The sequence below is a fragment of the Aptenodytes forsteri genome, unplaced genomic scaffold, assembly GCF_000699145.1.
Source record: "Aptenodytes forsteri isolate BGI_AS27 unplaced genomic scaffold, ASM69914v1 Scaffold494, whole genome shotgun sequence".
NCBI classification, from domain to species: Eukaryota; Metazoa; Chordata; class Aves; order Sphenisciformes; family Spheniscidae; genus Aptenodytes; species Aptenodytes forsteri.
Window position 1 is genome coordinate 394,176 of NW_008794455.1, and position 26,550 is coordinate 420,725.

The window sequence follows — 26,550 nt, forward strand, 5'->3', positions numbered from 1 at the left end:
CCGCTACTACCGCATCTCCCGGGAGGTGCCCCGGCACCCAGGTGCGCTGGCGCGGGGGGAAGGGGCTGGCGGGGCTGCCCGCGGGGCCGGCTGCCTTCCGGAACCCGCCCAGCAGGCGCAGCAGTCGTGCCGGGCCGGGGGGGCTGCTCAGCCCCGAGGCCCCCGGCGGCCCTTGGGCGGCTGTTCCCCGGGTGATGGCACCCAAAACCTCCCTGCCCTGAGCCCAGAGGGGGAAATCCTCTCCCGCTCTGCTGCTCAACCCTGCTCTGTCCTCTGGCGTCGAGGGTGATGGAGCCGCTAAACCGTATCATGCTGGCAGTCTACAGGCTTGGGTGGTGGCAAGGCTCGGGAACTGCCCGAACCCTTCAGAAAGGGGCATCGAATAGCTGAAAATGCTTCGACTTTCCCTTTCTTCTGAAAATGCTTTGACTTTCCCTTTCTTTCGCAGAAAGGTGGTTTCTGAGCTCTCTCTAGGCAGGTGCTCTCCGGTAGCTACTGCACAGCTTGCCTGGGCACTGCTGCTGCTGAGGGAGATCCCGAGGAGACGCAGTGAGTCACTGTGCGCTGCTACATCACAGCCCAGTTGGATTCCATGATAATCACTGCTGGCTTTTCCTGATCAGGACCTCACAGCAAGCCTCTGCTTCAGGCTCTGTCCCTTTCTCATCTGGACTAGGAAGAGCTGCAAGTACACATTAGCGATCAAACTATTTCCATAAGACGTAGGCAGCAGCGGCAGCCTGGTTGTGGAGGGAGAACGCGTGTGCCTGCCGTCTGGAGAGGGAGGTGGGTGTGCAGCAATTTAATTGTACTGTGGGCAAACGCTAAGGCAGTAGCTGACCCACTTTGCGAGGGCGAGTCGGACTTGATCTTGGCCTCAGCTTGCAGTAGGAAAATGACCCATTAGCAGTCGGCATCAACTGAGGCTGGTAGGGCCTTTCCTGGGTAGAGCTGTTGGCAGTCTTGGTGGCGGCAGTCATACGATCACAGGTCTGTTCCCTGCTGAGTATCAGGTGCTGGAAGCAGTTTGGTGTGGTCTGGAAGGGTAACCCAGTGCTGTCACACCTGCTGAGACAGGCCTTGGGGACCTGCTGACAGGAGCCCTTGCTGCCAAGGTGGGTCTCTCTTGGAGTCCAAAAAGCCTGTTCCCAGCGTGCTGCAGAGGTCCAGGAGGGCTGTGCTCCATCCTCCGCCCCAAGGATGCGCACGGTGCTCCCAGCGGTGGCCGTGGTGGAGGGAATTGGCTTCTTGCTCTTGAGTTGCAGTTGCTACAGAAGGATGGGAAGAAACGCCGAGGATCAAGCAGCGGGAGCCCATCTCCCTGCAGTGGGGAACACCAGTGCAAAAGGGCTCTGAGGAGAGATGAGATGTGGATGGGACGACTTGGGCTGCGTGATTTCACTTGTGCAGACCCTGGGAGCTCCACAGGGTTGAGGACATTATCTTTCGGTTTGATCTGAGGCTCTTTGACCAGGCTCCTTCACTTCCAGCCTCCTGCAGTTAGTTAGTAAGCTGCCAGCCCTGTTCTTTAGCACTAACAGGGATTGAGCAGTCGGTGTAACTCAGTAACGTATTCAGGCACCTCCCAGGCTGCGCTTCTGGAGCTGTGAGGCAGCCCCATGAGGCAATGGGAGCAGGGGGTGGCTGGCAGGCCCAGGAAGGGGCTGAAGCAGGAGTTTGGGGAATCCCCTGCCAGCCTGCCTGCCCTGGGCAGCTCTGTGGTTTGGGGAATGGTATCCAGTGGGTCTTGTAAGAGGAAATGTTGGGGTTGCTTGGCCAGATGGGATCTGTCCAGACCGCTTCCCAGCCAGATGGGCCGGAACAGGGAGCTTCAGAGGGGGATGAAGCCCCCTGCCTAGTGAGGAACGGTGGGATGTCCTGGCAGCAAGCTGCTCCCTGCCTGCAGGAGCAGGTGCCTCCTGGGCTGCAGTGAGTTCCAAAAAAACCTTCAGTCCTGTTCAGTGTAACTAGGGAAATTGGCCCTTATCCATATACGTGTCTAATCCTCTTTGCTTCCTCAGGATTTGCTGCTGCAAGAAGTCTGTAGGCTGCCTTACCGGGCACTTTGTTAAAAATCCTCTTTATTTGTCTCTTTATTGGCCATCAGCGTGACTGCTCTGAGTGCGCTCCAGGCTCTTCTACTGCAGGGCTCCTCTTCTGTCCTGGCACGCTGTGTCCAGCTCCTGTTCTTCTCTCTTGTTTTCTCTAGTCTTTTATCTCATGGAGACGGTTTTTTTCCTGGTCTCATACCCTTTCTGGAACCTTCTTAATTCTGTATTAGACAAGATAAAGATAATCAGTGAAGAGCCCAGTACCCTGAGGAGCAGCTTCCCTCTCATCACATGATAGATTTGTTTGCGTTGTGCTGGAGCACGTCTGCAGTTCTGACGGCTGTTTCGTCCTGAGCAAGGCTTTTGTTAGGTACCCAACAGCCCTGGATGCTTCTTGCAGTGGCTGTACTGCTTTAGAAAGTAGTGGCGCAGCGCGGAGTTGTGTGTTTACTGGAAGAAAAGATTCTCTGTGTGTGGGAGTGGGGAAGCTACTGAGAAAAACATTAAGCCCTGCTAGCATGGCTGAAGCCGTAGGGACGTTGGCCCCAGCGGAGCTGCTGGCATTGCTAGCAGCAGTCAAGACTGCGCTTTATTAAGGACTGATTCTGTGGGTGCTGCTCAGGTCTGTCACTTCCCCCCGCTTACGTTCCTGTCCTGTGTCCCTGCTCGTGTGTTACAGCTGCCGTCTCCTGGTATGACGAGTTCCAGAGGCTCTACGACACCATCCCTTGCGTGGAAGTGCAGGCCCTGAGGGAGCACAATGACCAGGTTTTGCACCTCAGCTTCTCCCACTCTGGCTGTTTGTTTGCATCATGCTCCAAAGACTGTACCGTCAAGGTAAAGCAGCAGCCTCCCCTGCACAGCCCTTCCAGCTTTGATTTAGTGAGGTTTAGCTGCAAGAGCAGCCTTTAGGAAGTCTCTGGAGAGGAGAGGTTTGACCAGGTGTCCCTGGGCTTAGGCCGGTTCCTGCAGATCCTGAGTTGTTCTCAAAGCCGCAGAACTAATGACTCTTGGAAACGTAGCCTTGAGGGCTGTGGATTTCAGGTCCAGCCCGCGTGAAGGTGGCCGAGGTGCCTTCCTGGCTCTGGCTGCTTTCTAGGTGCAAATCAGTCCCATTGTGCCATGGGTCTAACAAGACCGTGGAGATAATGATCCACTGCAGAAGTTGTCTTGCATGAGTGGTTGTCTTGGGAGAAATCTCTCTGAACGTGCTGAAAAATCCAGCTGTGACAGTACCATTCGCTGCCTGAACACCTTCTCCACTGGCTGATGGAGAGGCAGTCCTGCATTTAGCCGCTCTCCAAAGCTGTTGGCCATTTTCTGGCAGGGGAATTGACAGGGAAATAGGGACTGGGAGGCAGTTAAATAGGGTCTTCGGTATTATTTTTTTTTTCTTGTCCTGGTGAGTGCTGGCAGAGTAGATAAAGTGGAACCGCTCTCAGGCTTCTCAAGAGCTTTCTGACTGTTTGTCCATCTGTCTGTAGATCTGGAGCAATGAGTTGGACATCTCCCTGCAGCACAGCTCCAACATGAGACCGTACAACTGGAGCTACACACAGTTCTCCCAGTTTAACTCCGATGACTCCCTCCTTCTGGTGTCAGGTGTCTTTGTGGGGCCTCACAACTCCTCGTCAGGAGAGATTGCCGTCATCAGCATGGGTAAATACCTCCCTCGCCTTCAATGGGGCTTCCTGGGAGGTGTGAAATGGTGGTTCCCTTCCTCTTTGGGTGTGCAGTGGCCTTGACCTCTGCTTGTCCTGCCTTCCGCCGTCTGTGCAAAAGGGTCCCAATCGCAGTTTCATAGGGTAAACCTTCTGGATAGCCTTAACTCTGCTCAGGTCACCATGTCATCACCTAAAGGCAATGTGGCTTATATTTATTCTCGCTTAACTTCCGTTCTAAGTGACAATCTGGGCAAGGCAAGAGTTATCCGCGTTACCTGTTGTCTTGAAGCCACCATTTCTGACTCAAGTGGTGCTAGTCCCACCGTAAGGTCTCACGTGGCTTTCTGAGGCACATTCATCCAGGTCTGCTTCACCTTTTCTGCTGCAGTTCTGTGAAACTCGCTAATCCCAATTGCGTTCTGTCTCACCATCTCTGCGCTACAGTCCCACTGTGCCAAAAATCGAGGGGTGCTGCTAAATGCACAGCTGTCTTGCTCAGAAAGGCCCTGAGGCCCAGGGGCAGGAGTGAAGTTCTGTAGGTGTTTGACTTGTTTCTTGTCCTTGGGGTGTCTGCTTTGGGCCACGCTCAGAGAAAGGCTGTGAGGTTAGATTGCTCTCTGGTCTGGCTCCATCTGGCTGCCCTTTTATTTTGGTTTCCCTTGTGCGTGCTTTCCCCACACATCTGTGTAGAAGAGAGAAATAATCTATCTCCATGGTAGTGACTGGAAGCTGGACAGTGGTTGGGCAGTGTCCGCTCAGCTTGCGGTGGAGGTGCCGCATCAGTGCCTCTGCGGAGACTGGAGTCCGCTTCCCATGTCTTCTGCCACGGTTTCTCCAGAGCCCTTGCCGGGAGCCATTGCCTCACGTTCCTGTTTCCCCTCCCTTCCAGAGAACTTCACGCTGCTTTCCAGGGTGAGGAATAAACCCTATGATGTGTTTGGCTGCTGGCTGAATGAAACCAACTTGATATCTGGCAATCTGCATCGGATTGGGCGTATAACCTCCTGTTCCGTGCTGTGGCTGAACAACGCTTTCCAGGTGAGGTGCCTTTGTTCCAGCTCCACAGGCAGTGCAGCTTCCTGCTGGCTCCTGGGGGAGGAAAAGCTGCAGAGGAGGTGTGAGCCCAGTCCTCCTGTCCTCCCTGTTTGTCTCCTCTGACTGGCCCTCAGGGTCTTGAGCTGGAGGCAACCCTTGCGTGAGGTTTCTCCACACTCGGTGTTGTGGTACCTATTGCAATATTCCAACTCTACCTTCAGCTTCCATTAACTCTTGCCCCATTAATTGGGATGAGGACTTGACTGCAGTGCCCTAGAGCATGTGTTGCTCAACAGGAGAGTGGTTGAACCACAGCAGGGTTGCCGAGGTCCTTGATAATATGAAGCTGGGCCTGGGACGGCTGTAGTCTGGCATGTATCCGAGCGATGGCTGTTCTCCCACTTGGCAGCTCAGTGCATTGTTCCTGGGAGCTGGAGGCAGCTGAGAGGCTGAGCTCAGCCCTGCCTGTCCTTGCTGACATTTCTGTGGGCCGGGTGCTCTCTTATGCTGTGATGAGACCTGGAGATCAGAGTGTGCTGGCCTTAGACTGCTTGTTTGCTGCCTCTTTGGCACTTGTGCTGCTCAGACGTGTTCCTCTTCCCTGTTTTGCCTCTGTCTCAACGTCACAGCTGCACGTCCTGGCATTTTGTGTTTTTTAACATGAACGATTGATGCTGGCCCCGGGTGAAATCCTCTGGTAGCAGAGACCCTTCCCATAACTACATCTCTGTGCTGTGCTGACACTACAGCGTTAACTCTTCCATCTCCAAGAGGCGAGGAAGGACCTTGCCCACTTTGACGGGGGTGTTGAAGTGCGGCCGCAGACTGCCAGAGCAGTTAGGCAGGAAGAGACCTGCTGCTCGTGTCTGGGAGCAGATAACAAGGCTGGTCCTGCTGAGGGCTACAGGCAGGCTTCAGGAGCACGGAGGTCCTCTGCCTCTGCTGCTTGTAGGCCAGAGGTTTGGCACTTCACACTCCACCTGTGTTTATTGCGGAGGCCTGTTCCTGAAATTCTTGTAAAGCGCCGAGCAGTGTCGTGAGCTAATGACCTCAGGTGGGGGGGTGACAGGAAGGCTGCCCGGCCTCTGTGTTTCCCAGCTCCACTGTCGTCTGCCTGCAGGAGCTTTTTGTCTTGGTGTGCCCACCTCCAAGATAGGAAGGAGTGCAACAAAGCTGGCCAGCCTCTTGGGCCAGTTCTCATCGTCAGCACTCCGTATAGCAATGCGAAGAAAGGTCGGTGCCTGGCTGGTGTCCGCTGTGGGGGCTCAAGGTCTGGGCGGGTGGCTTTTGGTTTGAGCTGTAGGAGTGACGTGAGGTGGTTCCCGCTTACTTCTCCCTTCTGCTTGCAGGGCATAGAGTCAGAGAATGTGAATGTAGTGAAGAGACTGTTCAAAATCCAGAACCTGAATGCCAGCACTATCCGGACCGTGATGGTGGCTGACTGCAGCCGGTATGATTCCCCAGACCTGCTCCTGGACTATGAGGAGCAGCTAGCTGCTTCCTCCACCTCCACCTGCCCGGTCTTTGATCTTGGCAGCGACAGCGAGGAAGAGGAGGCCAAGCCCAAGCAGACTCCGGAGCCAGCAGTACAGGAATTGCCAGATGACGGGGGGGTGACAGCAGAGGACGGGCTGCAGCAGTTCTTTGATGATATCATGGAGGGCCGTGTGAGGCCTGCCATGACAGAGACAGAGTTGGAGACGAAGGTGGCTGAGCTGTTCGTACGCAACAGAACTAAACCGCCTGAGCTGAACCTGCTCTCCACGGACAGCAACAGCAAGACAAAATACTTAATCTTCACCACAGGATGCCTCACCTACTCCCCGCACCAGATAGGTAAGGCTGTGGTCTGCGCCCAGGGCACGCCAGCCTCCCTGGGGGTGTGGGCTGCAGCTACGCTCTGAATTTGAATCTGGAAAAGACCTGTTTTATTTGCTGCCTGTTTGTGGTGAGTGAGTTGCAGTTTTGCTCAGGCTGCTGGATTCTCAATACGGGAGGCTTTTGAGATGCCCGCGGTCACTGAAGGGGGTTCCAACATGCAAGCGCTTGCCTGAGGGTTGTTTTGTTGCTACAAGGCTTGACACATGGCCAAACAAGAAAGTCATGGCGAGGGCTGAGCAGAAGATGAAGAACGAACTCCTGACTTAAGGACATCAGCCATGAGTCGCACATAAGCGGGTGGATGTGAAGGGCAGCGATTGCCCTGATAGGAGCGTGTGGAAAGGCCTCAGTCCTGTTGCCTTGTGGGGGTGGAGAGGGCATCAGGGCAAGACTAGTTTGAGCAGCTTGGAGTTCACGTGCACGTTGCTTGCACAGTGCCCCTCAGCTCTAGGAGACGGAGCCCTGTGTGCCCCTGTGCCTCGCCTGCCTCCCCCACTGCCCGGTGTGTGGTCACCCTGTATCACGTGGCCTTTCAGCCTCGGCGAGACACTTGGGCACCTCTGTTTTGGCACTGAAGAGGCTTCACAGTGGGCTATTAGCTGCCCCAGCGGGTGTTTCCATGGCAAGCTGATCCCAGGCAGCTTGCTGGCATTCAGCCCCCTTGCTCAGTGGGGTACAAGGGGCTGTAGTTGCAGCACAAGCCAGGCAGTGGTGCTGCCGGTGGCCTTTTTCTGGGTTAGGACTTCCCTTGCTCATCTGGGGCTCTTTTGTTGAGGCACTGGGACTAGCAGAGTCTGAATTTGTAGGAAACCAGTGCAGTGATGAGCAGAAGCAGGTAGTCTGGCTGCTTCTCCAAAAGCCCCTAAAGCTAGCAGAGAAGTTCAGTGGAAAGGACCAGACAGATCAGTAGAAATGTGGGGAGGGAAGGAGAGCTGCTTCCAGGCAAAAAGAGTCTTCTGTAAAGCCAGACAGGTTCGGTTCCTTTTGCTGCTTGCACAATTACAGCCTTGCTTTCCTGCTGCAGGCTCTTCTGACCTTCCTGTTACTTGGTCCTGCACCAGTACAGCTCAGTAAGGCAGGGAAAGGCAGTTTCCAAAGCTGTAGGCAACTTGGAGAAGTCACTCTGCCTTTGCCCACCTAAGTTAGGAATGTGACCTGGACTGAGTGTAGCTCTACTCTGTGTTCCTGTCCGTGGCCGGGTCTGCAGACAGACGTAGTGGACCTTGGCCCGCCTCCGGACGCGTGGTGGGTGGTCTGCCCTGACTCAGCCCTGTAAGCAGCGCTGCATCTTGGTCCACCGGGCTGAGCAAACGCTGCCTTGCAGGCTGGGGCCTGCAGCGAGCGAAGGCAAAGCGTGGCACAGAGGCAGCACCTGCCTTTGGACTCCGCCGACTTTCCAGCACAGCCTCCCAGGGCCGTGGGTTTTGGTGCCTTTGAACTCCAGTGACTACCTGGCCGGCAGCCAGTGCCCGCGGCACAGACTGGCTGTTCGGAGGGATGAACCCTGGCTCGGCTCCTCTCCCAGCCATGAGTCACTGCAAAATGTTATGTTTGCCCATCGGTTTGTGTGTCAAACCGGCCTTGGTGCATCTGCTGTCTGCCCCCAAGGAACTGGTACTTGAAAGAGCTCGCTGTTGTGCTCGTCTCTCGTGGAGCTGCTGGTGGGAGCCGTGCTCCCGGCTGCTGGGCATTGGCACTATCTCGCCTGATCTGTGGCACGCAAGCACTTCTGCAGGAGTTTCCTTTGAGCTCCTTTGAGGTCCTGCCTCCCTTGTGCTGGTGGCAGGCTTGAGTCATGGGCAAAGCTGCCTGTTCTGCTGGCTTGTGCGTGTGGAGGCCACGTAGCTGAGTTTGGAACTGGGAGTGTAGTGCTGTGGAGATGAGGATGAAGATGCTGGTGAGCAATGCCAGTTGGGTGGAAGAGTGAAGGTCCTGTCCTGAAGGTCCTGAGCTGCCCAGGTTCAGACGCAGTGATGTTGTGAAGGAACCCGGACTTGATGTGCAGTGTGGTGTCACCCCTACCTTGTTGGTCTGCAGGAGAGGGCTAAACTCAAGGGTGTTTGGCAGCGATTCCCTCAGAGGGGCGATGGGATGGGCCATCTTCCAGCTCCTCTTGGACCCGCTGAGGATTAAGCCCCTGTGTGCCCAAGAGCCGCTGAGGCTCATAGTCCTCCAGGAAGCCGTTGTGGATGGCTTGTGTTTGGGAGCTCTGCCTAGAGCTGGAAGGGGAGAGGGCTTGACCCGTAGCACGTGTCTCCCTTAGTCAGGAAGTTCAAAAGCTGTAAAGCACTTGAACCCAGTTTGGGTTTAAACCCCTGTTCTTGGAGCTTTCTGGGGCTGACCCCCACCTACGCTTGACAGCGGCGGGGGAAAACCCAGCCACAGCCAGCGCATCTGCTGGGCCTTCTCCGGGCTGGATATTGCAGGAAATGTGCCCAGCCCAAGGATTCATCTGGGAGAAAAACCTTTCTGCAACCAGCATGCCTCCCAGGCCAGCGCAGCTTCCTTGTGCTTTGGAGCGTGCTGCGGGCTGGCGGGGGGCCTGGGGCTGGGCTCGGAGTGAGGTGTGGCTGCACCAGCCGGGTTGGCAGCCGGGTGCTGAGCATCTCCCTGGCTGGGGTTGAACGTGCCAGCGCGTCACTTACGGGCAGCGTCCTGGCCAAAAGCACCACTTGAGAGAGCTTGAAGGAGCCTGGCAGGGACAGCAGCCCTGTCCCGGTCCTCAGCCAGCGAGCCAGGTCTTTCTTAGCAGCACTAAGGGAAGCCCCTTCTTGAAGCCTGGGGACTTCCTCCAGCCCCGCTGCCTGCTGGCAGCAGCCTGCAGAACTGCCTGATTCTGCTTTCTGTCCCCAAGGGATTAAAAGGATCCTGCCCCATCAGATGACGACTGCCGGGCCAGTGCTTGGGGAGGAGAGGCGCTCGGATGAGTTCTTTGACTCACTGGATCACGTCATTGACATCCATGGACACATCATCGGCATGGGCCTCTCCCCTGACCACAGGTGAGCGTGGCAGGGCGGCAGTGCTGGCTTCAGGCACTGCAGGGGGTGGGCGACAGCTGCTTAGAGGCTTTGCGGGGTGAACAGGAGAAGAAATGACTGTAGCGGATGGAGCAGGGTGCCTGCGTAAGCTGCTCTCCTCTTTCACATCCCATTTATGTCCTAGTGCTGATGGCATGTGTTACTGCCTGAGCATCTCCCCAGATCTTAGCAGGAATGCTTTCCTCCCTCTGCGGTGCTGAGCCCCGTTCAGGATAGGGTCAGGCAAGGAGCCTTGTAAGAGTGAAGGGGCTGCCCACACCAATGTGTCTTGTTCCCAAGGCAGATCAATACATCACCATCCTTAAAGTTGGTTTTAATGGGATTAAAGAGGCTTGACTTAGCCCCTAGGGCCCACCTTCCCAACTGTGGTGGCCCTTTCCTTTCCAAATATGGCAAGAAGTGTTTCAGCAGCGTGTTCCCATGTTTCAGCCTGGATTTTAGTGAGCTGAGATGCAGGCTTGCTAAGGACCAGAGAAACTGCTTGGTCCCTGCCCTGTCTGACTGCGCTGCACATTTACAGCTGGGGCTCTGTGAGTTTCGTCGCATGCGGTGAGGTGCAGGGTAACTGCTCTGTTCCCCTCCCCAAGGTACCTGTACGTGAACAGCCGTGCCTGGCCTCGGGACTGTGTCATCTCCGACCCGATGCAGCCACCCCCCATCGCCGAGGAGATCGATCTGCACGTGTTCGACCTGAAGACAATGAAGGAGGTGAAAAGAGCCCTCCGCGCGCATCGGGCCTACACACCGAACGAGGAGTGCTTCTTCATCTTCCTGGATGTCAGCAGGGACTTCGTAGCAAGGTGTGTGGCGATGGGGGTGGGCAGGATCCTGACCCTGCGTCCGGGAGGGCCTTGGGGCCATCACTGCGGGACGGCTTGTGCAAGCAGGGCTGGTCCGTGTGCTGGAAACTCCTGTGCGTTGTGAGCAGAGCAGGAAACAGGAGGTTTGTAAAGGGCAGAGGGACCAAATTGGAGGGTGCTGATAAAGGCTGTCCGCCCTGGTCCTGCTGTGAAATCAGTGAGGAAAGGGGAAATCTTGGGCTGTGGCATGTTTGGCAGCAGGCGGCAAATGCCCTTCTTGGGGGCTGCAGGCAGCAGGTGCTATGGGGGCGAGTTGAAGGGCCTCTTCAAACAGCCTCTGGATCCCAGAGGAAGCTGGCCTGCTCAGGTTGAAGCCCATGGGTGACGGGGCTGCAGATGTCGGCTGGGGCACCCTCTGCCTCCGTCTGCATAGAAGGAAGGTGGTTGGGAGCAGCAGGTTATCGGGGCTGCTGGGGTGACGTCCTTACCGGTGTCTTGTCCACCGCAGTGGGGCAGAGGATCGCCATGGCTACATCTGGGACCGGCACTATAACATCTGCCTGGCCAAACTGCAGCACGACAACGTGGTCAACTCGGTGGCGTTCAGCCCGGTGGAGCAGGAGCTGCTCCTGACAGCCAGCGACGACACCACCATCAAGGTGTGGCGCTCCCCTCGCGCGGTGCGCATCCAGCAGGCCAGGAAGCCTAGGCCCAGGAAACTGCTCTTCTCCTGGCTCATGAACCAGAAAAGCTGAACCCAGGTACACCTGCTCCTGCAGCTTCCTCACTGCAGCCACCTCCTCTGGAGCTTGCAGAGCTTTGAGCCCTGCACAACAGAGACGAGCTCTGGGCGCATGAATCCCATCCGCTGAGTCAGGAGGGACCCCCGCAGCGGGAATTGCTTCCTCCTTGGAGCATCTGCTTCAAAGACAGAACGTAAGAGCCGAAGGCCTGTTCCTGGGCCTGGTGGGCAGCAGCCCAAGCTGGTCACTGCAGGGTAGGCTCCCCACAGCTTCTCACAAACGCTGCTACTTGGTCACAGCTCTCTCTGGGTGAGCTTTGGTCTCTGAGAACAGACTGAGGCACGTCTCCAGCGTTTGTACTGTGTGAGCCTGGGACGTGGCTGACCTTGCCGAGAGCTACCAGCTGCAGAGCACTTGGCAGAAGCCGCGGTACAGTGCTGTGCTGCCTTACTGCAGGACTCTTTTAATATATAGTAATTTTATTAATGTGTGTTTGTCCCAAACCTCCACGGGCAACTCGTCTGGCTGCTGGGTAATGCTGAGTGCCTCCTCCTACACGGCGTCTTGGTGCTGGGGGGCAGCAGGGACTGGAGGGCAGTGAGAGGGCAGTGGGGGAGGCAGGGCTGGGGGGGCCTGGCTGGCGTCCCGTGCGGCCCCCGGGGCCGCAGCCAGTGCCCTGTCGATGCCTTCTGTTAGCAACTACGTGTTGATATCGCCAGTTTCCAAACTTGAGAGTGGGGAGGGCTGGTGGTAACATGGTGCTGGCTTTGCCTCTGTCTTCCTCTGCTAAGCAGCACTGAAATAAGCTATGGCATTGGTAACGTATTTATTCTAGAGGATCTGCTGTCCCTTCCCAAGGGGCCAGCTGTGAGGATGGCTGGTGGGTCTTGTCGTCACCTCCCTCCCATGCTATTCAAGTTGTGGCACTTTAGGTTCTCTTGGTATGTTCTCTGTGAATAGGTGTGTGGGCACCCACGGGTGGCTGCAGGTTTTCACCCACAGGTGGCTGGGGGAGCGCAGCCCTCCTCTGCCCGAAGGAATGGTTGAATAAGCTTCCTTCCACCTGGGCTGACTTGCCGTGGGTTCGGTGATCAGCTCCTCCCAGGGACCCCTCTGACGGTGGAGCTGGCTCACTTGAAGCGATTACAAACTCAGTGGTGTTTACTCTGTCTCTGTCCCTGGAGCTTTTCTCCCTCCAGCAGGTACCCAAATGTAAGAGTCTAAAATTAAGCTCCTAATCTTGACTTGGCCTAGATGGCTGGGGCTGGTGGTGACCCCAGGAGCTGCAGTCGCTCCTGGGAGCTGGGCTCTGGCCTACGTCTGGAAAGGAGCTGCATCCCAGGCAGGGGCTGGGGGAGGTGTTTTGGGACTCCCCTGGGAGCACCGGGGGCAGTTGTCTGTGCCATTCACAGCCTTGGGTTGCAAATAGACTTGACAGAGGCAGGAGATACTGTCTTGATGTGCACTGATGACTTTAACAGCTCCTGCGGCCCTTGGCAGGAGGGTTTGTACCCTCGTTCTGCTGTGCCCCAGCAGGTGCCCATGGCTTTATCCAAAACCCCTGTACTCAGGTTTTCTGTCATCACAGGACTTCCAGAAACAAGGGAATCCTTCGTGTGTGTGCACACAGGATCCACGTCCAGCTCTCTGTCCAGTCACACAGCAAAGGAACAGCCTCTACCTTCCTCCCTCCTCCCCCAAGATTGTGAAATCTCTTCTCCCTTGGCTCGGTGTAGCAGTGAGCAAGGCACTGAGGGTTTATGTTTGTACCAAGTTTTGCTCTTCACTATGGCATTGAATAAATATTCTGCTAAAGCATCTCTGCAATGCGAGTTTGTTTTTCTGAGTGCTGTTCTTCTACTGAAACAGAAATGGGGCCAGAAGTGCCATGCTGCTGTGCCTACATCTGCTGGGGCACTGCAGAAGTAGCTGGCCAACTTGGAGTAACCTGCCCTGGGCTGCAGAGTGCAGGCAGAAAGCTGTGAAACAACAGGAGAAGAAAGAGGCAGAGAATGGCCCAAATCTTCTTTGCCCTCAGGGAGGAGGACGGGACAGCCCTGGGGAGGGGGAGCAGCAGTTCGTGGCAGCCTTGGGAAGTTCATGGCAGCCAAGGCTGAGTGCTGCAGTCCAGGGGCTGGAGCATCCTGGCTTCTCTGTGTCCCTCCTTGATTTCTAGTTTTTCCAAGCACTAACAGCCTGTGACCACATAAGCAGGGAGCCAGCAGCAGGGCTGGCCCGGTGCTAGGGGTAGGAATTCCTGTGCTGCAGCAGCATCGTGAGCTGCCTTTTGCCACCTTCCTTGGTGCATCATGCAGCAGCTGCACCTGCATGAAGTGGGTCTGGCTGCTCCCTGGAGGGGACAGGCCCCCTTGGGTACCCCTCATATTTGTCTCTTCTACAGACATGCATGCAGAGGTAGCAGTGCTGCTGCTCCCCAGCACGGGTTTAGACCCTTGGCTAGTGCTACAGCTCTGGGGGGCAGGACAGGGCCTCCTGCAGGGATGGTGGGAGCAGCACAGGTACTTGGTTCCTGATGACAGCTAAGAAAAACCAGCTTGTCCTAGAGGAGCGCAGCAGCTGTTTTACTATGCAGCACCCAGGAACACGAGTGCAACGTGTTGGATTTGCCTTCCCAGTCGTTCTGCAGCTCCCCTCTGCTGCTGCTGGTAAAGCTGGCCCAGCACCGCTGCGCCTGCCCCCAAGAGCCCTGTGGCCCCCTGTACAGGTGAAGCTCCAGCAGCCAGCCTGGGGCCGGGTCACCCCCCAGGGAGCTCCTTCCCTACCTGCTCCAGCACCCCTGGTTTGGAAGCTGCAGTGCTGGTGCTGGGCAGACCCCCCACCCTGAGGTGATCCTGCCCCCGCTCCTCTTCCACCCCATGCAGTGCCGGAGCCCCAGCGTCCCATGGATTATAGAACGCTGCTCTTCAAATGGCTTTTATTAGTGGTTTTGACCATACTACATCCTCAAGGAAAAAAACTTACTTCACAGTGCCAGGCTGAGATGGGTGTTCTCCGATAGCTGTGGTCAAAAGGGAAAAAAAAAGAAAAAAAAAAAAAAAACAACAAAAAAATCCAGTGGTGGCTTGTGCCCAGTGCCCCTCTGTGTGCCAGCCAGGCTGGCAGAGCTGTGCCCAGGAAGGTACCATACCTCTGCCTGCAGCGCACGGGCTGCTGCGAGGGACATGCACTACAATTACCGCTGCAAGCCCCAGAGCTGCTAAAAAATGAAAAAGGACCCGAGCGCGTTGCCAGCACCAGATCTGCCTCTTCTCAGCTATGCAGTGAGGGAAGGGAAACACCGCAGCAAGTAAAAGCTTCTGTCACAGGGGCTTGCCCGCCATGCCATACCCCTGCTGTGCCCCTCTCTAACAGCAGCACGGCCCCGGTGTCCCCTCCGCAGGCTGGAAGGGGCCAGCCTGATCCCTGCTTGCAGCATGGACTCTCCCACCTACCTTCTGGGCACCTGCTGGGGTAGGAGGAACAGCACCCACCCCCTGCAACAGCCCAGTGCCCCCCCCCAGCTGAGCCAGCGTCTCCACAAGCACCCCCGGCACTACGTGGCCAGAGCCACCCGGCCCTGCTGCAGGCAGCGGGTGTCCAGCACCCCAAGACCAAAGAAAAGACATTCATATCAACTCAGACCAAAGCTTCCCCCCGCCGCCCCCATAATACACTTAATTCCCAACGACTAAATGAGCAGAGCCGATTTTCCTCCCCCTTTCCAGGCCTTTCCCAGCCTCTGCGGGGCTGGGAGCCTCCCTTGGGCCTGGCCATGGAGAGCTGCTGCAGGTGGGAGCAGGGCTCGGGCTTTGCTAGGCTTTTTTTTCCTCCTGAGGCAACAGGGTGAGTGGCAACACAGGGCTTGCTCCATCCCTCGGGACAGACTGGAAGGGGGCTTGCACAAAGGAAGGGTCCCTGCTGCCCCGCTCCCACCTGAGAAGAGCTGAGGGCCCCTGGGGGGAGCAGCGGCAGCAAGGCAGGGTGCGGGCAGCTGCCCAGTCCCACTCTGTTCTGCGAGGGGCGGCTCCAGGTGGACCTCACACCCACTGACCGTCTGCCCTTGGGAAGAAACGGGCAGGCCCTCGCCTCCGCCACAGCCCTCACCTTTCCACAGAGTCACAGCAGCCATGCCAGGAGGTTTCCCAGCCCACCCTGCTGCAGCCACCCTGCCTGACCAGCACCCCTGCCTCACCCACAGCTGCTGCGCCGACCCTGGACGCGCTGGCACAGGCTCCTGTCTGCCTCCTCCTGCTGAAACAGCAGAGTCTGCCCACAACAGGTATGGTAAGATCCACACAGAGACTTCGAAGGGGGGGCTCAAAGCTCATCCCGGCACCCATCCACAGGCAGGGAGGGCCCCCTGGCCAGCGCAGCACCCTTGGGTGCAGGAGGTTCCTGTGACCAACAAACCATCTCCTGGGGCACGTTCGGACACTGACAGAGGTGAGGGAAGCACAGGCAGAGAAGGCAGCAAAGCCTCAAGAGTCCAGCCTAGTTAACGGCCCGTCCAGAGTTACTAATGGCCACAACAAAACAACTCCAGAGGGACCAGCCAGCCATGATGGAGGGACCTGGCAGGAGTGTCTTCACAAATACAGAGACCTTCTTGCAGGTGCTGAACACTGGCTGCCCAGAACAGAGAGGTGCCAGGAGCCCAAGGACAAAAAGGGGACAGCAAGCTTCACTCAGGGACTTCTCCAGCCACCCCAGGTCCTATTCAGGTGGCTGCAGGCTCAATGAGGGGCTGAGCAGAGAGAGTGCTCCAGTGTGCAATGGCCGGGAACCAGCAGACACGCTGTTCCCAGAGCTGAGGGAAGGACAGGGGAAAGCTGCTGCTGGTCGGCAAGGCGGGCACTCGGGCAGGGCAGGGGCTGGCCAGCAGCCGCCCAACACACAGGCAGACAAGAGACATGCCGTGTCTGTCAGCACCGCAGCCGCGGAGGTGAGTGCCCGTGCAGATGGATGGCACAGCGCGGCTGCAGATGGCAGGGGAGCTGCAGCCATACGTGCTCGGCAGCTGGAGGGGGCCCTGGGAAAGCTGGTGCACCTGCGCTGCTGCAGCTGCCCCGTGATGGGGCTGAAAGACAGCTCAGGAGCATCTGTGTGTGTAAAGACAGCTTCCAGCACTGCTGCCATCCTGCCCCCCCGCTGCTCAGGCGCAGGCATGCAGAGAACGGCAGGGTCTGGCTAAAAACCCACCTGGGACTCCCAGGGTTCAGGGGGCTGAAGTCCTGCACCGAGCCCTGCATCACCCTCCTCTCCCAGGACAGGACAGGCAGTCTCCAGGGAGGATTCACTTCTCTTTCACCACGGGCATCCCCAGTGCTGCCCCACACTCCCTCCCAGGCAGCGGGCACTGCCTGCCCCATCCCGTGCTCCCAGCACGCTGCTCAGAGCACAAACCGCCCATCAAACAGGGCGAGGGCCAGACGCGGGGTACCGCTCTCCACCCACCGCACAGCTCAGTTCAGCACCCCTCTCTGCAGACACCGATGGCACCAAAACAGCAGCAAACCAGTTCGCACCTCTCTCGCCCTGCTTGCACCGAGTCTGCCACACACCCTTCCCATCCACCGAGGCACAGCAGCGCAGAGCAACGGCATCCCTGCGGGACACAAAACTTCCAGGAACATGGAGATCTCTGAAAAAAATCCTAGACGGCTGAGCCAAACATCCACGTGAGGTGGTGCTTGGGCAGGCCAAATCCTTATTTTACTACAGAGCACCGAGGCTGTCCACTAAACTGGTAGAGCAAGAGCTGCACTGGTTTCCACTGGGAGCCCAGACAGCGGCAGTTCAGACACCCAAGTCCCTGCAGCAGATCTTCTTGTACCCCACAGACTGTGAACGTCCACCCAAACCTCTTCTCAGGGAAGGTCTCTCTGACACCAGGGAAGAGGGTTCCCATCAGACACCTTGTTTCCACTCAGAGCGAAGGTCCCTTTTTGGGAAGGGCTTTTCCCCTCCTGCTTTTTGCCCCCTCCTTGCTCCGAGACCTGCCTGAAGTGCAGCACAAGAGGGGGATGCCCCATTCGGGGCTGGCTCTGTGTTCACTGCTCCCAGAGGTGAGGAGGGTTAGAGGCCCGTGAGATCAACGATGGCTTTAATAAAGATGGCGTCATCACGCACGTAGGAGTTCTTGGCTTCCATCACGGAGACGGGGCAGAACAGCGGGCAGCCGCTGGCAATGTTCATTTCTGTGATGGGTCGCTGGAAGGAGGAGGATGTCACGTCGGGTCGGAAGGCATCGATGATGTGCTCCCGGTTGTTCTGATCCAGGAGCATCAGGGTTACCTGTGGGGAAACATGAAAATATACAAGAGCAGCTGAATAAAAAGCACATGGAAACCCAGCCCGGTGACCTTCCCACTTGAAGCCTGTGAAACGTGCAAGTACCAATGCAACCATAGCCTCATCACGCACCTACAAATCTGAGAAACGCCTGTAAGTAGGGTCAGCGGAGAACGTCATCTTGGTGACATTCTGCAGAAGCCTTCCCACATCCTGCCCTGTCACTAGAAACTTCTGTGTAGCAGCACAGGGCTGTCAGACTGGCTCTGAAAACCTACAACTGGCCGGTGTGGCATTCGCTTCCAACACCAATACCCCACGCAGGTATTTCATTAAGTCGCAGAGTTGCCGTCCCCTTACGAAAGAAGGCGGCCCCTCTCTGCATCAGTACTTTGCCCGCTCAGCCTTGAAGTGTTTCGCAAACCTGCAACGTCTAGGAACTGCAATCTGAGCTTCTGACGCCAAGTGAGCATCAGCTGCACCCTGAGTACCGAGGCCACGACAACCTTCCCTCGCCCCGAATTCATGCAGAGGCTCCACTCGCTTTCCAAACACGCTGCTGCTCTCCTGCCGCAGCCTCTGCCGTTTCGTGCCCCTGCCCTGTAGCATGCTCGGTGCTTTCAGCACAACTGGGGAATCCCCAGGATGGCCGACAAATCAAAGTCCTTCCTTCTGCTTGCTAAGTAGGCCAGACCGATGGCATCTAGAAGCACAAGTGGGTGCAAAACTAGAGGGGCACGTCGCTGGGCACAGAGGCTTTGTCCCAAACCTACCTTCTGGTTGAAGGGCCACCGCAGGAGTGCGTCATTGGGTCCTTTCATCACCACAAAGAACAGGGACAGATGGGTCCCACGCCCGGTGCCGTCCCCGTTCAGGTAAACGCGCAGACACATCTTGTAGCCGTACTTGCTTGTGTAGAAAGCTATCAAAAAGTTGCAAAACAGACACAGTCAGTGTCAAACCCAGCAAAGCCTGGCACCAATAGGTTCCTTTGAACTCTAAAGTTTGGATCCTGGAAGAAACCAGGTCTGGGTCTTAAAATACATGTACCACAGAGGTGGTCCAGAAAGCCAGCAGGTACAAAGAACAGTCAGATGCCATCTTAGACTGGCCTGGAGACAGCCCAAGGTCAGGCAGTCACAAGCCCCTGGTCTAGCCGAGACGCAGAGCGCTGCAGCACAGAGCGGGGCGCCTGCCAGCCACTCGGGCTCTCCCCACCCGCCACCGCAGGCACAAGCACCGCAGGCAGAGCCCGAAGCCGGAGCTCTGCCTGGGAGCTGGGCGCTTCCCACTGCATCCCCCCCACAGACCCACCAATTGTGCTGCACGTGACTGCTAAAGGAGCTGCAGTTCATGGCAGTAACACTGACAAGCAGGAACAAAACCACCCCAAAAAAACCCCAACTGGGGGTAGACCATCCTCAGTACTCACTGCAACCTCTTTGTAAGCTGGCTGCCTCTGATGGGGCAAGAGCTCAAGTGAGCTTCGGTCTCCCGTTAGGATGCCAGCCACTCTGCATGGCGTGGGCACGGCTGGGTACGGGCTCTGGGGTCTCGAGCTCTCTCCTATCTCAATTCTGGGAATGCCCATGTTGTGACACCAGACCCATGGCAGGGCCACAGAAATACATCTTGGAAGGGGACCTGCTGCAAACGGCCCTCTCACAGCGGCACAGAGCTACGTGCCTCAGGTCTGGTGAGGCTCAGCAGCCTCAGGGCATGGAGTAGGAGATCAGAGACGGTATTCTACTGCAGGACTTGGTGCACAGGCAGACTAGCACTAGCAGAGATACTGTGTGCTTCCACAGGGCGAGGAGCAAGAGATCAGGGCTTTGTCACCCGCTTCCCTCCTGGCACTCCCCAACTCGTTTCCTCTAGTCCTTCCTCTCCACCTGCTTCACCCAAAGGCTTTCAGGGCAGATGCCACCCTCTGCTAGTCCAAGCAGCACATCCTCACCGCCCACCAGAGGCTTCTCAGCACTCCTGTTAACCCTGTGAATGTAAAACCAGGAGGGGAACTGGAGGAAGGATAGCCCCAGAGCAGTGGGAGTACCCAGGAAAAGGGACCAGGTAGCCAGAGTGCTAAACGCCTTGTGCACCACACCATCAGCTCAGAGCAATTAACCAGGCATCCTGCTTCCCACCGGCCTGAGCAAAGGCGAAGCACATCGGAAGCAAAGCAAGAGCCCAGCAAGCCGCCCCCCGGCATCCGATGGCCAGCAGCGGGTGGCTTTCCAGCAGGAGCTTCGCTTTGACTGTCCCGGTTCATGCCCCCAGTGAACCTGTCTTGTGCAGATTTGCCTTTTTGAACGCTTATGATTTTGCCCTTTGCAAAATCCTGTGGCAGTTGTCATGTCCTCACAACGCGAGTGAGTGGTAATTCTACTTCCTTCTCTTTGTTTTAACACTGATTTCATTTGGTATTTCTTCGCCTTTACGTTTAAATACAAAACAAACAATTCTACTCATTTCCCTTTTTCATCCCATTTGCAACGTAGACCTCTCTCCTCCCAGCTGTCTCCTTCCCAGACTGAACAGCACTAGTCTATTTGCTTCACTTTCTAAGATGAAAAACCCCACCTCCACAAGAAACATTTGTTTCTCAGCCTAATTTTCTTAGCTAAAGCAGCACCAGGAATGAGGATCTCTCATCTAAATGACACAATCAACTACTGCAGGAAAACAAGGCCTTGTACTTTGCACTTGCAAGATAAAAAAAAAAGTCCTGCCTTTTCCAGAAGCAGTCCCAGCATTAGGCAGAGGCAACCCTCACCTTCCAATCCCTCCAGCCACATACAAGATTTTCATTAGCAGATTGCAGAGACCAACCAGCAACACAAAACACAGTCTGGTGGCCTGCAAAGTATTTTCTCCTTTGATGAAACAGCTTATAAAAGCCCTGGGCCCTGCCTTTGCTGCCCTGCCACCGCTGCCAGGCACGGGATGGAGACTGGCCAGCACGCAGCATGGAGGAGGAGGCACCAGCAATCACGAGCTGCAGTTCTGGGAGGAACCGTGCATTCAGAGCACGGCCGAACAAATGACTGGACAGATTAAACCTCTTGCATTCAGAGAGGTTTCACCCCTTTCCCTCCCTTGGGCTGACTCTGATGCTTATATCCCTCCACCAGCTGACTTGATTCTCCAACCTAGAAAAACAAACCCCACGCCCCTGCGAGGACCCCAGGTGGCATCAGCTCGTGGAGGGGCCTGAGGAGCCCCCGAGCTGGGGCACAGCGAGCCAGGACGCCCGTGGCCAGAGGACAAGAGTCAGCTCTGTCTAGCATCTCCCTCCAAACCGCAGCCTCTGGAGATGTTCGGGTTAAGCAGCTCTCGGGCACGGTGCAGGAGATGGACAGGATGCAAGAATTAAGGTCCTCTCTCTAAGTCAAACAAAATAGATTTGAAGCAGATTTGTTTGCTTTGAGAAAAGGAAGGAAGTGCTGCCCTTCCCGAAGGGGACAGAGAGCAGGGGTTTTCCATGGCTGCTGCTGACTTTTAAAAGGAAACGCTAATTGCATGTGCACAGTTTCAGTAGCAGTTTAGTCCCCGTCAAGAAGGGGAATCCTTTTTTCCTTCAGTTTTTCAAGGGAAAAAGGACTCTGAACAGCCTTCATCCAGAAAACAGATTTAAAAATAGTTTTTAAAATTCAATTGCTTTTACCTTGTGGCCCAGCCACAGTCTGCTTTTTCACAGCACCAGGAAGCAGGCGTAAGGTACGTGCTCTAGGTTTGCATGCAGCTCTGGGCATTTTGAAAAAGCTCTCCAGCATGCTTAGATCGCAGCAATTCCTGCTCAGGCAAACACAAACTCGTCTCCTCAACCATTACGTTGCGAGGTAAGCTCCCCACCGAGCAATGAAATTGTGTGAAGAGATGGTTTCATCTTACAGCTGCAAGTCTGGGAAGTGCTTTCATAAGCGAACAAGCCAGATCACAACCTTCTGCTCACTGTCTGAGATGTTATTTTTTAAGAACAGGAGGAACAGTGCTGGGCTGGGGCAGTTGTGCGAGGAGAGCCCCTTCCTCTAACAGATATTCAAGCACTTCCCTAGGTACGGTTTGGGCTTTATTTAGACATTGTCTCTTGCACCGTCATGCTTTAGGCACTGAAATATATTTCTGGGTCTCTAATATATATTTCCTCCCTTCCTTAACCATTTTATTGCTGGTTTTATGGTCTCTGAGTATTTTAATTCTAACTAAAGGGTTATGCAGGGCTATTTGGAGCTAAGAGGGTTGCCTTCCCTGTTACGAGAAATGAAAAAGGTCATCTGCAATCAAAAAAGCACCTCTTTCAGCAGAGCAGTTTCATTTAGCCCAATGCTAAAAAAAAAAAGTTCCAGGCTCCATGGGGAAAGGGAGACAGAACAGAAGTACATCTGAATGGCCAGCATCTCCCCTGCTAAGGGCACCGCTACAAATCCCACACTCAGCTGAGACGCAAAAGGCTTTTGCAGTTTTGCAAATTTGTGGGCAATAACCTGGAGAGAAGATCGCAGGGGAGCGGCCTGTTATCGCCTCCTGACGCTTCCTGGCAAATTCTGTTATCTTCCAGATGAAAACTCCATCGTAGGTGGAAGCTTCCATGTTGCGGATCTTTTCCTCCATCTCAGCCATGGCCAGATCTTTGAGCCCAATGCTCCTTTCCAGCTGCCGGACCTGCTCAGTGGGATACACGGTGCAGCCTGGTTAGAAACACGTACTGCTGTGAGACCCAAGAAAGCCAGCAGACACCAGCATCCCCTTCAGGACGACTCTTTAGTGAGAGACGTTCTCCAGAATTGACAGGGGTCACAGGCGGGAGAAATTTAGCATCGTAAGCCAATTCACTGAAGCTTCCTTTTGAACCCTGTCATTATACATCGATACAACTCTGCTTGAGCTGGAAACTTTCGCAGAGTGAATGGAAAAATCCTCCCAACGAGCAGCTCCGTTACGTTAGCAGCACAAGAAGTGAGGATGGGCAGAAAAAAAAAAATAAGCTCAGCATTGCAACAAAACTAGATTAAGAAAGAGAAGAACCTACACCCAGCCAACAAAGTCTCCACAGGGAGACTGTCTGCTAGCTAACATAGGGTCATGCCCGTTTTGGCAGCTGCCTTGCCAAGAGAGCACAGGTACGCTGCAAACCGCCCAACTCCCAGCTGCCAAGACACACTGGCAGCGCTCAGCAGGGCCCGTGCTGGAGCATACCGGTGGGGGCAGCTTCTTCACACCTCCAGACCATGCCTGGCACAACACTGCAGTGCAGCATCAGTGATTACTTTTGTAATGATACATCAATTACTCCTTTTGAAAGGTCTGGAAGGTGAGCAGCCCCCGTGGATTCAGAGAGATCCAGTGGAATGCTGGGTACTCTGTCTCTCGTTGGAAAACTTCACCTAGGAACAACATCTTGGTGTCTGCATAACTTGATTACTAACAGAGATCTGAATGCTTTGTGCATGCCAGTTTAATTCCCATCTTTTCCAGGAAGCTTTTGAGGGCTGGGCACAGGCACAAACTATATTTTAGTTCTGCCTTCGGATTTGTGGAGATTCAGGGCTAGGCGGTGAAGCTTTGCTAGCTAATAACATGGAAAGGAAACTGAAAAAAGTCTCTGCTCAGAGTGCTGGAAAGCCCAAGCCAGTGGTTACACACCTTGCTACTCAGTGTTTCGATTTTCTCCTGGTCTAGTCGATGTTGCCGACTGTAGGCTTCGGCTGTTAGAGACACTCTTTCCACCTCCCGATTGAGCACGCAGACAATGTTCTCAAAGGTCACTGTTTTCCTCTCAAGGGCCTCACATCTTCCCAAGAGCTCCAGGGACCTGGAGAGCTCCGACTCCGAGCACAGAGAGTTTGCTGCCAGTAGCGGGGAGTTGTTTTGTGATGAGGAAAGGGCAGGAAGGGGCTTTAGGTCTCCAGACCCAGCCTTGAGGCTGAGCACAAAACTCAGTAGCATGTAGAGATGCTCTGCCAAACACTTGCTTTCGTGTTCTAGTAGCTTTTCATTTTCCACCTACATGAAGAGAAAAACATCCCCCATTCAGCAAGCTCAATCTACACTGTCACCATCCACAGAACAAATTCCTCCTCTTGAGGTCACAACGTTAGCTTTAAATTATAAAGGGGAAAAACCAAAGAAAGATAGTTAAAAACCTGTTTTGGGGGTGGGTTTTTTTGTTTTGTTTTAGAAATGCTGCAATCACATACAATGACGGATGCTTAATGTTTCCCCAGCTGTACACACTGTTCTACTCTGTCTTCCTCCATTACTTCCCCAAAAGGGCTCCGTCGGATGTACTTAACAGCACCAAAGGACAAAGCCTCACGTAGTCCTCCTGAGGAGGGATTTACATGAACATCACCAGTAGGAGCTGGGAAAACTAAGTCACATGGAAAAATATGGCCTGGCCCAGGCTCTAGCAGGAGAGCAAGACACCAGATGCCCAGTTCCGTGCTTACAGCTGAAAGCAGCATAACCACCAGAGTCTCAAGCCACTCGGGGTGTTTCTCAAGAAGGAGGTTTCCTCCCACATGAAGTTCATTCTCTGGATACCCAAACTCTGGACAGCAGATGATGTTAAGCTCCATTTGCAAAGGGTTTGAAACACCACTTTGTTTAAGTATCTGAATGCAAACATCTATGACAGTTCGGGCAACAGCAGTTTGCATGTTAACTCTAACACTGGAACTGAAAACAAATCCCGAGATAAACATCAACAGACAAGCCCTTACCACCTCAGCACATCCGACAACCTCAAATCTGCAAGGCACTTTAGATCTGCCACAAGTCTTCACATGGTCCCGAAACTAGAAAGGAAGGCAACGTTAGATCTTATGTGTCCCCAGTAGCTCCCTCTCCATCTCGCTGACGTCTAAGAAACTGAAGACTATCTCAAGAACCCCCAAGCCACCGCTAATCACTAGCTGCCAAAGTGCATGGTTAAACCTGGGCGCTGCCTACCATTAGGTATGACTTTCACTGTAATATAAATATAGTACTGACACCTGGTAGGAAGTTTTATTTCTCTTTCTCTTGACAGTTAGGAGGTCTCACTTCTCACCTGCATATGCAAGAAAAAAAAAGCAGCCAGCACAGGTACATGTTATGGATGCTGAGCAACAAGCTTCACTGAGGGCAGAGGAAGGGGAGGCATGAGGAACAACCCTATGAGACAGACAGCCATTTAATGTTGGAGGTCTCACTTCTCACCTGCATATGCAAGAAAAAGCAGCCAGCACAGGTACATGTTATGGATGCTGAGCAACAAGCTTCACTGAGGGCAGAGGAAGGGGAGGCATGAGGAACAACCCTATGAGACAGACAGCCATTTAATGTTGTCCACTTCATGTATCCCTGGTCGGGATGTGCCACAGCTTGGTATTTTTACTTCCAGCTAAGCGTTATAAATCTGAGAATAGAATGCTTCCTGGTGGTCCTGCCTGAGTATTTATAGCAATTACTGCAGGTCCACCCATGCAAGGGAAGATGCTCTGCTGGGTCCAGCATCCCCTCACTGGGGTGCCGACGGACACCACACCTCGGCCGCCTCGCGTCTGGCAGCTGCCACGAAGAACCAAGGCCAACGGTGGATATTTCTACAGAGAAGTGCCACCAACCCCCCAGCCGCCAAGATGACTCGTTTGGGTTCCCACACAGTGCATGATTAATGATAACAAGCACTGGCACATTATCATCTTGGTTTTGATATACCTCTCATCATCAGATATCAGTGGTCTGTTCTGAACAACAACCATATTCCACATTTAACACCTACATCTGCTATAACAGATGTCGATTAAAACTGTTTTTAAACCACTTTTTTAAAAGCTTCTAGATCCATCTGGCTTGCTTAATGAGTCAGGTTACTCAGAGTTACAACGGCTGCAGCTCATCAACAAAAGTTTGGAGAGAGATAAAAGAGGGAGTTAATATTTAAACAAAGGATAGATCACCTATGGGAATCCTACAAGCCTAGTCTGTGCTGAGCTCCAGCTTCAGCCTGCAGACAAGCAAATCTGTATCCCAAGACCCCAGCACGAAGCCCTTCGTTACGCTGCCCATTTAGAACTCTTTGCTCATCTTGTTGATGCTTCTGTTCCCCCTGCCCTTTTACAAGGGCCTTTTGCAACAGTGCTACCAAAAATATTTGCCCGTAGCAGGCAGGACAGTTTCAGATGAAAGTGCTTTTTGAAGATGTTTCCCAAATCTTTAATTTTCAGACTTTTGAGCCTTGCCCCAGGAGCCAGCAGCATGAAGACCCTATAGACATGGATTCCATTTCACGATTAATTAGAAATAAATTAATTTAGCTGGAGATGGGTTCCCTTTCCATAATTGCAGCAGTGGCTGATATAGTTGCTTTACATAGGACATAAGTACCCTCTAAACCCACGAGCGTGCTTTTCCCATGGAGGTTCTGCACCCAAACACGGCAAACACACTGCTCAAAGGGAGGCGGCGGCGGCAGCACTAACGCAAAACTACAAGTGCCGATGAGTCACATCCACTCGCACCCGACCAGTATTTTGAGTCTCATGGAAAGGTCACATCTGTACTAACGGCTGTCATTTAATTGTTTTCCCCACTCCACTTTCTGAAGGTCTCGGTTTTCCGCCCTGCTCCGAGACCGCTGGCGTCAGCCCATCAGGATGCCAAACACCACAGCGGCACACGGTTCACCGACAGTCGGATGGATACCTTCTCCCTTGGAATCTTCTTCCCACAGCCTTCGCAAGTCAGCGGGAATTCAGGGCAGACTTCGTCATGAGCCTGTAAAAGAATCGACAGGAGAATATTTGGTCCTCTAAATAAAAGCTCCAATGAGGTTATATGACGAGTACTATTCAACCGGGGTAGTTTTATATTTTATTACAGAAAAGCGCCGTATTCTACCAACCTATACTCAAATCTTGGTCACGCTGATAATTCTGCATGCTGACTCATTTGTGTGATCTCCAGGCTACCAGAATTTTGGGTGCCTATGTAGCCTCAGCCTCAATTTAAAAGCTACTATAATTTAAAAAAAAAAAAAAAAAAAAAATATTCTTGAGTGA

General features: G+C 54.4%; 2 protein-coding genes across 2 annotated transcripts in view; one reads left to right on the forward strand and one right to left on the reverse strand.

Moving 5' to 3' along the window:
• Positions 1 to 6: 6 nt before the first annotated feature.
• On the forward strand, positions 7 to 11,771 carry FBXW5 (F-box and WD repeat domain containing 5). Its single transcript, XM_009290639.2, has 9 exons — positions 7 to 41; positions 2,731 to 2,888; positions 3,536 to 3,710; positions 4,605 to 4,753; positions 6,100 to 6,200; positions 6,288 to 6,586; positions 9,486 to 9,633; positions 10,260 to 10,472; positions 10,981 to 11,771. Exons 3-9 carry the CDS (start codon positions 3,581 to 3,583, stop codon positions 11,225 to 11,227), a joined length of 1,287 nt encoding a protein of 428 aa, XP_009288914.1. The 5' UTR covers positions 7 to 41; positions 2,731 to 2,888; positions 3,536 to 3,580; the 3' UTR covers positions 11,228 to 11,771.
• A 3,834-nt stretch (positions 11,772 to 15,605) lies between these two features.
• The window catches only part of TRAF2 (TNF receptor associated factor 2), a 23,951-nt gene continuing 13,006 nt past the window's right edge, over positions 15,606 to 26,550 (reverse strand). Inside the window, exons 5-10 of the mRNA XM_009290640.2 lie at positions 26,195 to 26,266; positions 24,229 to 24,303; positions 23,150 to 23,509; positions 21,991 to 22,168; positions 18,280 to 18,428; positions 15,606 to 17,509 (exon numbers count right to left, since the gene is read on the reverse strand). Of these exons, the coding sequence (XP_009288915.1) occupies positions 17,291 to 17,509; positions 18,280 to 18,428; positions 21,991 to 22,168; positions 23,150 to 23,509; positions 24,229 to 24,303; positions 26,195 to 26,266 (1,053 nt within the window). The 3' untranslated portion in view covers positions 15,606 to 17,290. The remainder of the gene's footprint in view (positions 17,510 to 18,279; positions 18,429 to 21,990; positions 22,169 to 23,149; positions 23,510 to 24,228; positions 24,304 to 26,194; positions 26,267 to 26,550) is intronic.